This window comes from Pieris rapae, chromosome 13 (assembly GCF_905147795.1).
Source record: "Pieris rapae chromosome 13, ilPieRapa1.1, whole genome shotgun sequence".
NCBI lineage: Eukaryota > Metazoa > Arthropoda > Insecta > Lepidoptera > Pieridae > Pieris > Pieris rapae.
In genome coordinates, this window is record NC_059521.1 from 30,421 (window position 1) to 47,896 (window position 17,476).

Sequence of the window (17,476 nt, forward strand, 5' to 3'; positions counted from 1 at the left end):
CCTCCACCGGGACCTTAATGTAGAGGACGTCGCTACAGTAATAAAAAAGACTGCTGGAGCACACGAACACAGGCTCCACCATCACGTGAATGTCGAGGCTATCCAACTCCTTGACACCACGGGCTTAGTGAGAAGACTGAAAAGGACAAAACCATTTGAACTAGTGATTTAGTGATAATGTACGTAAATATCAAGTGCTAAAGAGTGTCTGCAAAATAGAACACAAGAACAGAGTGTCTTCTTCCCTTTAATAGAGACTGTAAGTTGTGTTATTGGACACTTACTTATATAATAATCCTTTTTAGTAAATTAGGTTAGACTTAAATTACTTATTAGTCTTAAGTTAGGCTAGATCGTAATGTTCCATGATGTCTTAGTGAAGACACATGTATATAGAAAAAAAAATTGGTTTGATTTTACTAAGAATTTGAATTTGTTCATTGATAAATTTTATCGCAGCGAAAAAAAAATCTCCACCAGTGTTCACAACCGTACGATAATTATCGTACATGTACGATAATTTCATAGCTACGTACGATGTACGAAGACAAACTTAGAAACAGGATGGCCATCCACACTGCCGAATCCATCTTAAGAATTAGGTACACGTTGGTGGATGGATGTGTAAACTTTCAGCCTAATGAAAAAATGTTAAAAAATTTTTATACAAAAAAAATGTACGCCGGTAGTTCCGGTACTGCTGTCGAAGCGTCTGAAGATGATGATTCAGCGGTAATGGAGGCTATCGCTGAAATAATTTAATTTTTATTTTATTTTAATATATAAATTATAAAAAATAAATATTTTTAATTTGGGGTTTTTTCTGTAAAACCTGAATTTTGGGGTATTTTGGGAAAGATTTGGGGAGAACTCCAAATGGTCATATTTTATTTTAATAAATAATTCATAAAAAATAAATATTTTTAATATGGGGGTTTTTTTCTGTAAAACCTGAATTTTGGAGTATTTTCATAAAGCATTGGGGAGAACTTCAAACGGTCACCTGGCAACACTGGCCCTGGTACGATTATTGCCTGGCTTCAGGTTGTGAACACTGCGTGACTGCTGTAGACTAAAGACTTGTCAGTTGTGTGGTGTGTAATGTGTATATATTATTCAATAATTTTAAGTTCAATAGCGCAGAAGCCAAAAATATGTCTAAAACTCTTGTTATAAAACATCTTCCCAAAAATTTATCCTTTCAAGAAAAGGAACAACTTTTAAAGCATTTTGGTGCTGAAAATGTTTGGGAAATTGTGAAGAAACCCTTGGTTGTATTTGCCTCTTTTTCAACGAAAGAAGAAGCCGAATCAGTATTACATAGATTACATCAATTGGAAATAGCAAATAGACGCCTCATTGTAGAGTATTCATACGAAAAAGAATCTTATTTATGTCTTAAAAAATCAGTAGGAGAATCATCTATAACAACACACAAAATTAGGAAGTTTTTACGGGAATTAAATGCATGGAATCCATCTGTTGACTTTTACCAGCCTCCACCTGCACATCTTAGTTACAAATATTCTTGTTTAGACCCAAAAATAGCTGTGAATATTATATTTTCAATGTTTAAACATAAACCATTTTACATTCAAGCTATCCATCTAATGAATAAAATGTGCATTGATAACCCTTTCAGTGATAACCCAGAAGCCATTACTTTTTTTAGAGAAACATTTCATGAACTGTTTTTTAAAGACATAATTTTTCCTCCACATGACAAACTTAGTGAGTCAGAATCAGAAATTGATTCTGGTGAGGAAAGTGACAGAACTTATCAATCCACACCTTCCTTAGTAAAGCGCCTCCACACATTAAAAAATCCTATAAAGAGAAAGCACTCTACACCTGTTCTATTTGCTCCTTATAAACCCAAAGTAAAAAAAAAACACAGGAACCAGGCAGACGTATTTGATGTTGTGACACCTGTGACTGAAGGTAAAAAAATATCAGTAGTTATTCATAAAGATATTCCACAGAAATCACCGGAACAGCCTGAGCAAGTAGGTAAACTAGGCATATTTGAAAAAAAAATTATACCTTCAGAGCAACCATCAGAAATTATTGAAGAAGAGCAACCTACTATAACAAGGAAAGAGCTTTTAAAGAATAGAATTTCTTATAGTGATATGAAATTACTTCCAGTATATAAAAATTATACTCCTGGACAACCATCGATGAGGCTCTACATAAAAAATTTAGCTAAGACAGTAAAAGAACAAGATGTTATTAGGATATATAGGCAATACATTGAGAATTTATCAGAGGAGGACCAAAATGGCTTCGATGTCAGAGTGATGCAAGAAGGAAGAATGAAAGGACAAGGTTTTGTTACATTTCCATCTATAAAGATAGCAGAAACAGCACTAAATGAAACAAATGGTTTTATTTTACAAGATAAACCTATGGTAGTCCAATTTGCACGAGTAGCTTATAAGAAATCGGTAGACTAACTTAATTAATGTATAATACAAATAAATGCATCACTTTCATACTATTATTTCAATCCATAACAGTAGTTAATCTTATATGTATATAAAAATCTCGTGTTGTGGTGTTTGTGGTTAAACTCCTCCGAAACGGCTTTCCTGATTCTCATGAAATTTTTTGTGCATATTGGATAGGTCTGAGAATCGGACAACATCTATTTTTCAGCCCCCTAAATGTTAAGGGTCCACCCCTAATTTTTTTTTATTTATTTTTTAGACAAAAAGTTTTCATTTTTTCATGATACACCATACAAAAATACATGCAACCCTAAATTTTCACGCCTCTACGATCAACCCTTATTTTTTATTTGTTAATTAAAAACTTTAATTTTTTGGCAAAAATTTTATTTTTATTTTGTGACGACAATAAAAAATATTCATGTCTCTCACAATTATCACTGTTATACGATCAACCCCTATTTTTACATCCCGATTTTTATTAAACTATGCACAGATCTGCAATAAGGTGAAATCAATATTATAATTGAAGTAGAATTCAAAATATGTTTCCTAGAAATAACATACATGGCAAAATAATGTTTGCCAGTCAGGTCAGCTAGTAGTTTTATAATATAGATATATATAGTTTAGGTGTATTTTATGACAACTGTTTTACTACAGTTTTAAAATTGATACATCATTTGAGAGGTTTTAAATATTTAAAAAGTTAAATCCATTTCAGTTGCAATTGAAGATAAATCGATAGGAGCTACAGCTTACAGTTTAATATTATTTTTATAACTGAATAAACATTATTAATAAAAAATAAGAACATATTTTATTTATATATTCAACATGTCAATAACATAAGATGAAGTTATTTTCTGCTCAAAAATAGGAGAACCATGCAGCATTTTGCCTAACAATGGCATAACATTGTCAATCGTTTGCATGTCTTGAATGAGGTGCACAACAATTCTCTGTACCTTCTCTAGCACATATGTTACCTTTGAATCATTTGTCATTAAAAACTGTTGATAAAAAGTGTCCAACAGAAGTATACACCAGTCATATATCTTGCTTTCATGCTCCATATCTAGTTCTGTATCCATTATAAGATGAGCAATAAAACTAATTAATACAAGAGCATCATCCAGTGATAATAATTGTCTTAAGTGTGGTATTATTAGTGCATCACTAAAAGGTATTTGAAGCAGATACTTGAGCAAATCACCTTTTCTATTTTTTTGATTATGATCACTTAAACATATCCTAATGTCTTCATCATTAGTTTCATCAATTTCATTTGAATTAAGCTTTGATACTGTATAGACAATTAGAGACACTATTACTGACTCTGGTATATCTGTAAACTGGAATAGTGTTTTATAGAGTGCTTCTAAATCATCATTTTCTATCAAGGCTGACATAATTTGTGAACATACAGTTCTTTCTGCCAATCCCTTCAGCCATAGATGTTTAATGTCACTTTCAACTACCAAATCTGATTTCCCTGAAGCATTCCAACTGACAATTTCCATAACATTTTCTGAAATTATGTTATGTGAACCTAGAAGACTGGAAATGTTTCTATCTGTTTCAAGCATGTATGGCAGCATGGCGATGTGGTTTGAACCTTGTAGGATAATTCTATTGTTGAAACTGTACAGTTTAGCTTCTGTAGTATACATTTTTAATGGATATCTGCATGACCCAACACCTAAAACCACATCATAAGCAACAAGGATTGCACCATCTTCCTCAGTATTACTACCAAACATGATTAAATGGTTCTTTTCCATACAAGCTATAGAAACACTAGATAATGTAGAGATCCAAGGCACAGAAACCATGTTTTTCCAAGATTTGTTTTTAATATCGTAAGCAGACAGCTTTGAATCACTCCCTGAAATCCAAAAAATTCAAATAAAATTAATATAAGATCTTGAACATATCTAAATACAAATTAATGAGCAAATATATATAAGTATAAAGAAAAAGGGGAGAGAGATGTTACTTTTCATGGGAAATCAGAGGAATTTTGGTAGTCATTTTGAGAAAAATAAATACATTTTGGTAAATATGAACACACAGGTCAATAAGGTATATATTTTAACGTCAGATACTTTGAATATAAAACTAATTATATAAGTTTCATTCAATATAATCCTACACAACAATAAACTGTTGATAAAAAACCTTTTGAAAATTATGATCTATTTTAGATTAGTTTTGTCATAATATAAATGCAAATTATGTTTGTGGTAATAATAATAAAAAATATAAAATTTGCACTTACATAAAAAATAGACTTTATTATTGTTGGTTGAAATTAAGTGACCAACAACATACACATCATCAGATCTTACAACCTTTTCCCTGGTCAGCTTAGCCTTTTCTATATCTCCCAATTCATCTCTTAGAGGAGAAATTAGCATTTCATATTTTTCCTTTTTCTTATTATTAGTATTTTTAATAACATAACAAATATAATCTTTTTTTTCAATGGTGTAAGCACCAACATCAATAATAATTTCCCTGTCTTTAATGATAGGTTTGTGGGCAGAAATCAATCTATTATCAACACCATATGGAAGTGATGCACAATTCCCATTTTCAAAAATAATTAGTGATGTTTGATTTTGCCTTGCTAAAACCTTAAAAATTTTCGCTGAAAACTAAGAATATGCATTAAGTTTAGTTTAACTAATTAAATAAATAGTTTTTTGAAATATTCTCACATACTTTATATTTCTTCAGTTTATCCAAATTTTCACTTTCATCTTTCCATGCTTTAATAGTATTCTGGTTAAAGACACCAACATATGACTCTTGCTCATCATCATAAATCACAGCTGAAGTGATATGGTCCTTTGATGTCCAGCCCCCGGTCTGTTTCTGGTCCGATAGCTATTCAATATAATAAGGCTTTAGTTTAATTTTGTAAATTTCTATCGGTATTTAAAAATACACACTAACCCTGTACTTATTGACAACGTTCCGACCCAACGTAACCACAACAGTTTCGGCATCTTTATCTTTAGTTACTCCAAGAAAACTATTTTGATCAATTAGTGGACAAAGTACGTAATAGCTATAAAATTTAGCCATTTCAATTATTAATAAAAAATCATTAAAATTGACATGCACATGAGCGTGGCGCTACAAGTGATAACTGGGGGCCTAGACCGTAGTTAAGGTGCCATAACAGTTAACAGTAGTGTATGTCAATTGTCAGTGTTCACAACCTGAAGCCAACGCAAGGCAACTATCGTACCAGAGGCCGAAAATGTATCGTACATGGATAAAAATTATCGTACCAGTCAGGAAAATGGATAAAATACTTTTAAAAATCATATGAAACATGCAATAATGTATGTAGGAAATGATTTATAGTTTAAATCTTGTAAACTTGTGTTTTTAAATTGAAAAAATAATAATTCAAATTAAATGTTCGACGTATGGCAAGACTTGAGCGGGGAGTGGACGTCGGACGAGGGCAGTGGGCACTTCGAGTGTCAAGAACGTGCCAACATTTCGAATTTAGATTGAACAACAGTAATAACCAATGAAAGGATTGCGCCATGAAGCAACGGCATGTGATCCTAATAAAACAATGAGCCAATAGATGGCACTAACACTAAAAACTGTAATTATTATTGGGCTATCTGTGTAATCATCAAATGTTTCATGAGAACGGAAATTATCGTACAATCTGTGTACGATAGTCGCGTACCATCGTACATCGTACGTAGCTATGAAATTATCATACATGTACGATAATTATCGTACGGTTGTGAACACTGATATAATATGTACTATGATTGTATGTACTATGTAGAAAACAGAAAACTAGTAGTAAGTATAGTTAATACATTATATTTTTAGGATTTTGTTTCACAAAAACTAATCTGCAAAATGAAGAAGCAACAAACTTAGTTACAGCTTTAAAGCAACAATAGAAATAGTACTGCAGATTGATAAATAAAGAGTGAAAAGAAGATTGATTTACAGTTTAGTTGTTCCAAACCTATTTCTACTTTTAAAACTAAGAATTGTAAACCAGAAAATAATCAATAAATTCAAACAAGGGAATAATAAAGATTATAAATTAGAAACTAAAGTCTGGTATGAATCGACCCTAAATTAACTTGATTTGACATTGGTGCTCAAACATGTTAGATTTAAATTTAAGTTTGATTGAAGCTGATTATAATTTAGGTAATATTTACATCATTTAACTTTTGTTTATATCAGAGATTTGTGAATGCTTAAGTAAGGAATGAATACATTTTTTATGTTTGTAGTTTGATAGTTTTATTTTTGGCAATTGCATTAAATCATCTTCTTCTGTCTTGTTAAGTAGGAAAAGCCATTGAAGTAGTTCACATTACTCTTGGGAATATTTCCGAAAGCGTTGAAGCGTTCCATCACTACGCCCGTGCAAAATGGGGGGGGGGACACGAGTGACGTCAACACAAACGATATAAATGCTTGACAGTATTCCTGGATTTAAAGAAAGCTTTTGACACCCTTTCGGTCCCCATCCTTGTACAGAGGCTTGAGGCGATAGGTATAAGAGGCACAGCTCTGTCTTTTTGACAGCTATCTCCGAGATCGGATTCAACAAGTTAAAATAGGAAGAAGAAAATGTTTTATTTGGTGTGCCGCAGGGGAGTGTGCTTGGCCCGACGCCGTTCCTGGTGTACTTTAATGAACTATATAACCTGCTGGGCAGCGCAGGGAAAATATTCTCCTATGCGGACGATACAGCTATTGTCTTCCATGGAGAAACTTGGGAATCCGTACGCCAGAATGCTGAACGAGGTCTTGCCGTTATATTTGAATGGCTAAAGGCTAATTTTCTGACCCTAAATATTCCAATAACCAACTTTAAGGGCCGTTCATAAACTACGTTCGCATACAAGGGGGGGGATTTTTTTTTCTCCAAGTCAAAGATCTAAACCAGGTGCTACTTTTGGGATGCATTACACAAAAGTGCAACTGACGTGACAATTGTTGAAAGGTTTCAATAGGTGCTGAATTGTGTCGATGTACTTTACTCTTTTGACATGATACTCATGTCTTTGCCCACTGTCCGATGTCTCTGTTCATACTTAGCCAAAAGTAATGTTCTGTAATTAAATTTTTTAAGTGAAACTTCTTTAAAATCGATGTGATTTCAAACCGGATCCAACGGAAAAAGCGACAGTAAAAAGAGACAGAAAGATATATTCATAAGATTTAACGTAGGAGAAAATGAGATAGATAGAGAAACTTTTTAAGAATCGTAATTTCAAACCGGATGCAATGGAAAGAACGGTAGTAAAAAGAGAGAGAAACATAAATTCGTATGATTTAACGTGGGAGTAAATGAGATAGATAAACTTCTTTAGAATCGTAATTTCAAACCCGATTCAAAGGAAAAAGCGACAGTAAAAAGAGACAGAAATAAATATTCATAAGGTTTAACGTGGGAGTAAATGAGATAAGAAGCATTATATTCAGCCTCTATTTTCTGCCTTTTTTTATTTTATCGAATTTCAAACTTTCTTTGTTTAAGTTTTTGCCAAATTAAACAGCGATTCTAAAGAAGTGAAACTTCTTTAAAATCGGTGTGATTTCAAACCGGATGCAACGGAAAAAGCGACAGTAAAAAGAGACAGAATTATAAATTCATAAGATTTAATGTAACGTGGGAGAAAATGAGATATGACGCATTACACAGACTCTTTTTACTGCCGCTCAGTACCTCACCTCAAACTTTCGTTATTTTAGATTTTAGCAAGTAATGTCTGTTTTAACATTTAAAATTATGTTATTATTTACTTCATGATTATAAGCAATATGAAATGGTCAATAATGTTTACAACAAACAAGTATCTTTACCATACAAGTCACATAATGTATTTTGTAAATTAAAGAACAATATTTCAGTAACTTACATGCAATGTAAGTATAAATAAGAGATCCAATATAAATAATATGTTTGAATTTCAGTCTACAGAAAACTACTTTAAAGTAGAAGTAACAAATACTGTACAAATTCGCTGACATTCTTGATATTTTCATATTTATCTGCGTCTATTGTTTTATTCATTAAAAAACTCTTAACTTAAAAATATTAACTCTAGTTTAAACCATTAAAATTATACGAGATCATAAGAAATGTTAATATTTTGGACGTTTTGACGACGATTTTGGAAACTTTAGCCATTAAAGTGGCGATAGCCGTATTGAATTATTGCAAACAGCAGCGTTTGAGATCACGCAAAAACATGGCGGATAAACGCCGTTTTTTCTACACTGACGAAACATTAATTGGCCGTTGACTACCGATAAGCGTGAACACTGAACGTTAATGTGTGTCGTTTTGTACCACTGTCATGGCGTCGCTTATTGTATCCCGAGTCCCGAGTCCTGATTCACGCTTTTAGGGCCTAGGCTACCAACTGTCAACTCGAGCTGTCATTTCCATACAAATTTAGTTTTCGACTTTCTACATACACTACTGTTAAGCCATCTTCACTAGCCAGAAACTAAAAAAAAACTAAATAGTAAAGATTAAAGAGTTCAGACTAAAGAAGTAAAGACTTCAGACTTAAGCAGCACTTTGCTTATTGCTAGAAGTAATAGTGTTGTGACTCAGTGTTCACAACCGTACGATAATTATCATACATGTACGATAATTTCATAGCTACGTACGATGTACGATGGTACGTGACTATCGTACGCAGATTGTACGATAATTTCCGTTCTCATGAAAAATTTGATAATTACACAGATAATAATAATTACAGTTTTTAGTGTTAGTGCCATCTATTGGCTCATTGTTTTATTAGCATCACATGCCGTTGCTTCATGGCGCAATCCTTTCATTGGTTATTACTGTTGTTCAATCTAAATTCGAAATGTTGGCACGTTCTTGACACTCGAAGTGCCCACTGCCCTCGTCCGACGTCCACTCCCAGCTCAGGTCTTGCCATACGTCGAACATTTAATTTGAATTATAATTTTTTTTTATTTAAAAAACACAAGTTTACAAGATTTAAACTACAAATCATTTCCTACATACATTATTGCACGTTTCATATGATTTTTAAAAGTATTTAATCCATTTTCCTGTCTTGTACGATAATTTTTATCCATGTACGATAATTTTTCTGCCCTGGTATGATAGTTGCCTGGCTTCAGGTTGTGAACACTGTAATGTGACTTGTGTCATGCGTGCCTAAGACAGGACTAAGTCCAATAACAAATCTTAAATAACTAGAAAACATTATTTGGCATTGTAAATATTACAATGTGATAATAATTTACTATTTACTAGAATGCAATACAATTTATCATGTCATTAGAAAACGCTCTGAACTCAGTTAAAGTGGTAGTTTTAGGCGATATTGGTAGAAGTCCACGTATGCAATATCATGCCTTGTCGCTGGCGAGATCGGGACTAAAAGTGAATATCATTAGTTATATGGAAACTATGCCTTTGCATGATGTTGAGCAAAATGGCAATATTATAATAACCAAATTACATCATCTAAAAATTGGAGGTCCTAAGTTAATACAGTATTTTGCCAAAGCATTGTGGCAGAGTATAAGTTTACTTTTAACTTTATTTATAACTGGAAAATGTGATTTTGTGATGTGCCAGAACCCACCTGCCATACCGACTTTGCCAGTATGCAAATTTTATTGTCTGATTACAAAAACAAAATTTATTATTGATTGGCACAATTACGCTCACACAATCATGGCATTATCATTAAAATCTGATCATCCCCTGGTAAAATTGTCTAGTAAAATAGAAATGTGGTTTGGCCAAGGTGCAGATCACAACCTCTGTGTTACTTATGCCCTTAAAGAGGATCTTTTAGAGAAATGGAGTATAATGTATGTATGATTTTTACAAAAATTTAATGTTAAAACAAAACTAGAACTACAACAACTTTATATTTTTCTTATATCTTTATTAATAATGCAGTAGACAAACATGTACATATTTAGGGTTTTTTGTTGAACTACCTCTAACCATGTTGAAAGCAGTCTGTTTTTATAGAAAAATACATGAACATATATTTTCAGCGCAACTGTTTTGTATGACAGGCCACCAAGAATATTTCATCCACTTTCACAAGAGGACAAACACAATTGGTTTGTCAAATTAGGAAAGCAATATAGTGAATTTACAGACTCAAAAGCTGACTTTCCTAACATAAAGACAGCATTTACAGAAGTAGTTGACAGTAATGTGACTATGAGGAGTGACAGACCCGGTTTGTTATTTAGCAGTACAAGCTGGACAGCAGATGAAGACTTTAGTATATTGATGGATGCCTTACAAGGTCCTTAAGTATAGGGTTCATAATATTAACTTTCTATATAATGTTTTCCCTACATTTTTTATTCTTTACCATCTATTGTCTCAAACGTGAGGTGATCAATAATATAACTTAACTTAAATATTTGGTTACCAGTATATTCTGTATAGATTTTAGTCTTAAATCACAGTTGGGTCAAAGAAATAACTATAACAGACCCAGTTTAGTTTCTGAAACACTCAATATTAAATTACAGTTTATGAAACAACCTTTAACCTGTCAAGAAAGATGCCCAAACTAATTTGTGTGATAACTGGCCAGGGTCCTATGAAGGAGTATTATAGAAACCAGATTGACTTGCGTAATTGGAAAAATGTCACAGTCATTACACCCTGGTTGGAAGCTGCTGATTATCCAAAAATGGTAGCCAGCGCAGACTTAGGTGTCTGCCTCCACACTAGCTCATCAGGATTAGATCTACCAATGAAAATAGTTGATATGTTTGGTGCTGGACTCCCAGTCGCTGCTTATCAATTTAAATGGTATATCTCATGAAATGTGAAATTGAACTTAATTAAAATATTTGCTATATTCATTCGCTCTTGTTTCAGCTTAAGTGAACTCGTACAGGATGGTGTAAATGGATATACATTTAAAAATAGTGCTGAATTATCAAAACAAATTGTAGATTGGTTTGAAAATTTTCCGAACAACAAAGAGCAAACTAAAATTGTTGACAAAATGAGAAGAGAACTGATCAAGTTTCAAGAATCAAGGTGGGAAGATAACTGGAATTTAAGAGCCAAGAAATTTTTTGAGTTGTAAATTTGTAGCATAAAACATTTGTCTTTGTTAGGTATATATTTTATTTTAAAGGCATCAAAGGCAACAAAAAGGTTTACCAAGATAATTAGTAACAAAATAAAACACATTCCTTTATTCATACTTTGTATTAAAAAATAAGCTGTACACATACATCTTAAACTAAAAGTCTTTCAATTTCTTGTTGAATGCTTTGTATTTGTGGCTTTAACTGAGAGCCCTCATTAATTGTAATTGAGCACGATATTATAGGGCGAGATACACCACATGCGCGCCCCAACGCTTGTTTCGACCTTACAAACACATATGGAACATTTTTATCTTCACATAATATCGGAATGTGCAAAACAATTTCTAAGGGTTCTGCATCTGCTGCCATTATAATAAATTCAGAGAGACCCCTGTTTAAAGTTTTAGTAGCTTCATTTGCACCTTTACGGAGCTGTTTATAATTTGCTGCTTGTTGTACCAGATTTAAAATTTTGGCAGTCAGGGCTGCATCTGCTAATGGGTACGCTTTAGGATTGACATTAGCTTCCGACTCACTCTGAAAATATAAAACACATCTACAAATCCTAACCTTAAACAATAACCTCAAAAAGCCGTTGCTAATAAAATGTTGTAATAAGGTTAACATTATGCATTGTTGTCGAAACTAGAAATTATTATTAGTCGTTTTTATCGGATTTATTATTTTGAAAATCATGAGAAGTATAACTTACCATATTGAATTACCTCGTGTGAAACAATATATGATAAACAGTATTAAAGATATCGGCCTCTCTGCGATTTCTCGCTTCACTGAGGAAAAAGGGAAACGACTACTTCAATGTTCACCTAGTCAAAATTTACAATGGTATTTTTATTCGTGAAAGTAACTTATTAAATAACTTTAAATAAAAAAAATATAGTTACTCCGCAATAACAAAGTTAGAACTTAGAGGTTTCAGGTTAGAGTCGGTTAGACGCTAGACAGTAGTGAGTAGACTACGACAAGACAGACACTCACACCATGACACCAGTGTTACCAGAATATTTTTTTTCTCGAATCGCCCTACCAGAGCACGCGTAGCCCCGAGATAGCTTCATCATGGCGCACAGATTATTAATCATTAAGGCGGGAAAGTTGAAATAAATTCAGCTTATTACTGCTTTCATATTATTATCTATTAATTAAGAATTCAGCTGATAATAATAAAGATAATAACGCCGCTCGGTGAGAGAGATAACCCCATTGGCGCTAAATCGGAACAAACGCAGGCTGCAATTTCTCCGTACTAGACTGTCTGAAGTTAGTAATTCTTTTTTTGGGAAAAGAAGAAAGAAAAAAAAACATTCATCATGATTAGGCCACATGTGGCCCGAATCTGGGTTACCATGAAAACAACCCAAAAGCGACACTTGGTATAGAATATTTATTTATTAACATTTCGTTGCATTACAAAAAATTTAATGAAAAGCAACTGGCGGCCAGATCGCTTTCGAACGATTTCTTCCAGGCAACCACTGTGAGAAAAGGAAAAAAAACATGTATTAAATTATATAATGAATATTTTCAGTAAAAATTAATAAAACCTTTAAATACAAATTATAATTGTAGAATTTGTATTTAATTAAAGTCACATCGTTCTTTGTCAGCTCTAACGAATATAAAATTAGTAAGAAGTGTGTCTTACACACACGGATCCTAATCTTATAAATATATTATAATTCTTACTATATATTCGTACTTCAATTTAGTTCCAAAATCAGGAACGCAGAACAATAGGAAAACGTATATACTAAGTAAAGTGTACTTGGCGTGTTTTTAAATTTTCCCCCAATCCTGCCCCTAACTCGGTTGTGAAACCCCTAAATCTAGGGGAAAATCCCCTGATCTGGCAACATAGGTCAGTAGTCACTAGAGTATAGAAAATCGTCCCCGTAGAGCGAAAACTCATTCAGTCGAAAAATGGCCAAATCGAGTTAACAATGCCAATAAAACGATATTTTTTTTCTCTATTAAACTATCTAACCGTCATTTTTGTAGGTATACTGGTTTTCGAGTTAGGAAGAGTGAGAAGCAACTAAATCTATTCTTTGCTCCTAATAGAATTTAAGAGAAATAACTAAATCCTGTTAACAATTTTTTATTTATCAGAAAATTTCAAATCTTGAAAATAAAATGATTTAATTACTTTTATAATAAAGTTTTTAAACCATAAGTATGCATTTTGGTAGACTAAATGGACTTAGTGAGCTTTCAAATTTAGCAGTTAGCCAAAACGCCTAAAGCGAAAATTTATAACTCGATATAACGTCTGTCTAATCTTCAATGTTTTGAACTTGAAAAATATTTCCAAAGTCGGAAATAATCATATCCGCATAATTACGTCTTTTATACTAAAAATAGATTCAAATATTCATGGTAAATAATATTAAAATCTTTTAGTTTTATTATTTTTTATGCTGTGCTTCGGTAAATTTAGATATCTAATATAGGTAGTAGATACCTTTTGCAAGTTGCTCTAAAGCTCCAGTATTTTTTCCAGCCGTTTGTTATTCTTCTCCCAACTTTTTTGCTAAAATGCTCTTTTTGTGTCATTGACTGCCCCAGGTACATGTATTCATTGGTGTAATTGCTCTGGTTGTTCTCTAGGTTAATAGTGTTCTCAATTCATAACTTGCTTTATCCGGATTTAGTTTTAGTTCTACCTTCTCGCTTTCTAACTACAGTTCGTTAATCATTTTTTCTACGTCTTTTGATGTTGTAGAGAATAATCCGTGTATAAATAACCTTAAGTGCGTTAGTGAGACACCATCTACATTGATCTCGAGATTCTCCCAATTGATACCTTTGAAAATTTATTCCAATACGGCTGAGAATAATTTTGGGGATAGTGGGTTCCCTTGCCTGACGCTTTTCTCTATTCTGAAAGGTTTTCATATTTTTTTCCAATTAGATTGTAGCTGTACTGTTGCTATAAACATTTTTTATTCGTCTAATATATTTGTGTTCAATTCCTTGCTCAACCAATGCCTCCAAAATATTTCCATGAAACAAAGAGTCGAATGCCTTACTGTAATCGATAAATGCAATGTAATACGTACGCTGGTATTCCTTGTACTTCTCCAGAACTTGGCGCACTACAAGAATGTGCTCAATGACAGAGTTCTTCTTTCGAAAGCCTGCCTGCTCAATGGGTTGCTGGTTGTCTAATGTCTTTCGATGCGTTTGAGAAAGACCGTAGCAAATATTTTATATACATTAGACTTATAGGGCGGTAGTTTCCGATTTCGTATTTATCTCCCTTCTTATATAGCAGAGTAATGTTTAACTGTGTCAAGTGTCAAAGAAATGTAAGATGGCCAAAATAATAATTACGTACAAACTACTGTTAGAAGCGTTAAAAACCTATACTATACTCCGCGCCACTGCCTATCAGATGCAAAAAAGATAGATCTTATTAATTTATTTGCCAAAGAGATGTTCCACGAGACTCCACTTGTGGTATCGGTAAAGGACGAGTAAAGACAAAATTGATCGACTCTTGGAGCCAGACGCCAAAGAGGAAGAAGAAGATGAGTTAGTGGAGTAAAAATATTAAAAATTTACTTCTATATTTGCAAAACGATTGATTTATCTTCATAATTATAATATGTATAGGAAGTATAGAAGATTTTTTAAATAAAAGTAAAGGATTTCATACTATTATAAAACAATAAGCCCTTTTAACTCTTAAGTTATTTTTCATTAAGTATAGTTTGTATATCCACCAGTTAGTCGTAAATTACTAATTATAAAAATAAATTTGATTTGAGTGAAAAATAACTAACTCGGGGCGAAAATTAACTAATTCATAACTACCTCGGATATTCTATAGAGAACATACAGTAAATAAATGTTTTTTTTTTAAGTTTTCTCAGTAATAACTTAATTATCAGATTGGGTAGCTAGCATCATTTTAACTTAATTTGAATTCCTTTAAAATGAAACTAAAATCATATAAATATGTCATGACATGCTAAAGTTATGGCAATTTAAATTTTTAAAATTTTTTTTAATGAGTTTTCGCTCTACGGGGACGATATGCATTCGTCCCTAACGATTGAATAAGTTATAACTTAAAATATCGTAAAGGAAGATCGAGAAAAAATACACGCTTGGTAATTAATATTGGTTGATGTAATCGTTTAGTATTATCCCCGCAAATTGCTAATGCGCCTGGCCGCCATTTTGGTGACTTATTTTGTTAGACATTAGACGCTCTGTACCGTTAGCATTATTCTGGCTGATGCGAATTGCGACGGAGTACCTACGCGTTTTTGTTTGATTGTTATCTTGTTGTTGTTTTCTTTGTTGTTATTTGTTATCAGTGTTAAATTTTGTTATATTGTTATAGTTTTGTTACAATGAGTAAGAAAATAATTAATAGCCGTGCACGTGAAATTATTATTCAAGTGGACAATTAAATTGAATCAAAATCTAACCTAATTATATTATTAGATAATATATTACTTATAAGTCTTTTCTAATAAACATTAAAAATCACATGAACATTTTTCATTTCTTAGATATATACCTATTTCCAAGGTGTGAGATTAATTAAATATCAGTTTTTTCGTAAAATGTAATCTTACAATACATTACATTAATAATAATAATAATATTTATTTTATTTCTCACAAAAACATATACAATAATTGTCATTCTTCTTTGGAGCACTGCTATTGCTTAAGTGAGACTGATGCCTGAAGGTTGTGCACCTGTGTTACAGGTCATCAGGCCTCCATCACTTCGGATCGACAAAATGATTATATGTAAAGAATAGACAATTATATTAATTATAAGGAAACCACATGGTGTATGCGTGTGTGTTTGTGTCTGTGTATGTGTGAGTTCTGAATAATTGACGTAAAAATATTGCACAATTATACTCTAAATAATTATTAACTAAAATTTACATAAAATTTGTGTCAAACTTTATGCTCAACTATTTAGTTATGATAAGCATTTTCTCGGTAACCTCATAGTTTAAGTCCAATAGCCACAGTGTAACCGTCTTCTTGCACTCATTTTTTGTTAGGGGATATATTATGGAGAGAGAAGTGTTGACCTTGTTATATAAGTAATCACCCAAAAAACAGAAGAATTTTTGAGCAAAGCTTGTGCGAAAGGGTTTTGTATGGCACAGTGCATTTTTTCTACGCTTATTATCATTGAGGTGTGGGTCATATTTGAGAAGTGAGAGTTTGCGTAGTATTGTGGCAAGAATGAAGATTTGACGAACAGTGAGAACCTTCCAATGTTTGTAAGTCTCTGCCGTGGGATACATGAACGGAAGGAAAGCGCTTACCTTGAGAATAGCTCTTTGAGCTCTTTCTACCTTCAGAAGTTGTGTTTTTGCGGAGCCACCCCATGAAGATATACAATAGCCCAGAATGGATTGACATAGTGATAAGTAGACGGTTTTTATTAATGTGTGATTAGCAATGTGCCTCAAAATTTTGAATATATGAATCAATTTTCTAATTCTACCGGTCAATAGATCAATATGAGCTTGAAAATTCAGGTTGCTATCTAGCATGACACCTAAGTATTTCAAGGTACTTGTGCAGGTAAGTTTTGGACATCCGCATTGCACTTTGGTTAAACATGATCCAGCATGTGACACAAGTTCAAGATTAGAAGGGATTTTACGCTTCGTAATTTCGAAGGTTATGAATTTGGTTTTATCAGAGTTAAGGGCCAGGGAACTTCTAAATAGCCAATCAGAAACTAAATTCAAACCTATCTGAGCATGTTGAAAGGCCTCAGACCAATCCTGACCATGGAACAACAAGGCTGCGTCATCAGCAAAGGCTACAATTTTTCCATTTCTAAGGTCCATCCCACACAGATCATTTATATAAATAAGG

At 32.7% G+C, this 17,476-nt stretch overlaps 4 protein-coding genes across 4 annotated transcripts; 2 read left to right on the forward strand and 2 right to left on the reverse strand.

Moving 5' to 3' along the window:
* Nucleotides 1–1,030: 1,030 nt before the first annotated feature.
* Nucleotides 1,031–2,495, forward strand: LOC111003450 (RNA-binding region-containing protein 3-like). The gene has a single exon (XM_022273963.2). It carries the CDS (start codon nucleotides 1,155–1,157, stop codon nucleotides 2,454–2,456), a length of 1,302 nt encoding a protein of 433 aa, XP_022129655.2. The 5' UTR covers nucleotides 1,031–1,154; the 3' UTR covers nucleotides 2,457–2,495.
* A 769-nt stretch (nucleotides 2,496–3,264) lies between these two features.
* Nucleotides 3,265–5,635, reverse strand: LOC111003449 (nucleolar protein 11). The gene is made up of 4 exons (XM_022273962.2): nucleotides 5,412–5,635; nucleotides 5,178–5,342; nucleotides 4,732–5,110; nucleotides 3,265–4,338 (listed from the first exon to the last, which is right to left on the reverse strand). Exons 1-4 carry the CDS (start codon nucleotides 5,541–5,543, stop codon nucleotides 3,275–3,277), a joined length of 1,740 nt encoding a protein of 579 aa, XP_022129654.2. The 5' UTR covers nucleotides 5,544–5,635; the 3' UTR covers nucleotides 3,265–3,274.
* A 3,987-nt stretch (nucleotides 5,636–9,622) lies between these two features.
* LOC111003457 (chitobiosyldiphosphodolichol beta-mannosyltransferase) lies at nucleotides 9,623–11,695 on the forward strand. Its single transcript, XM_022273969.2, has 4 exons — nucleotides 9,623–10,328; nucleotides 10,521–10,780; nucleotides 11,013–11,298; nucleotides 11,368–11,695. The coding sequence occupies exons 1-4, from the start codon at nucleotides 9,781–9,783 to the stop codon at nucleotides 11,579–11,581; spliced, it is 1,308 nt and encodes a 435-aa protein (XP_022129661.2). The 5' UTR covers nucleotides 9,623–9,780; the 3' UTR covers nucleotides 11,582–11,695.
* LOC111003458 (NHP2-like protein 1) lies at nucleotides 11,692–12,586 on the reverse strand. Its single transcript, XM_022273970.2, has 2 exons — nucleotides 12,301–12,586; nucleotides 11,692–12,125 (listed from the first exon to the last, which is right to left on the reverse strand). Exons 1-2 carry the CDS (start codon nucleotides 12,301–12,303, stop codon nucleotides 11,736–11,738), a joined length of 393 nt encoding a protein of 130 aa, XP_022129662.1. The 5' UTR covers nucleotides 12,304–12,586; the 3' UTR covers nucleotides 11,692–11,735.
* Between the last annotated feature and the right edge of the window lie 4,890 nt (nucleotides 12,587–17,476).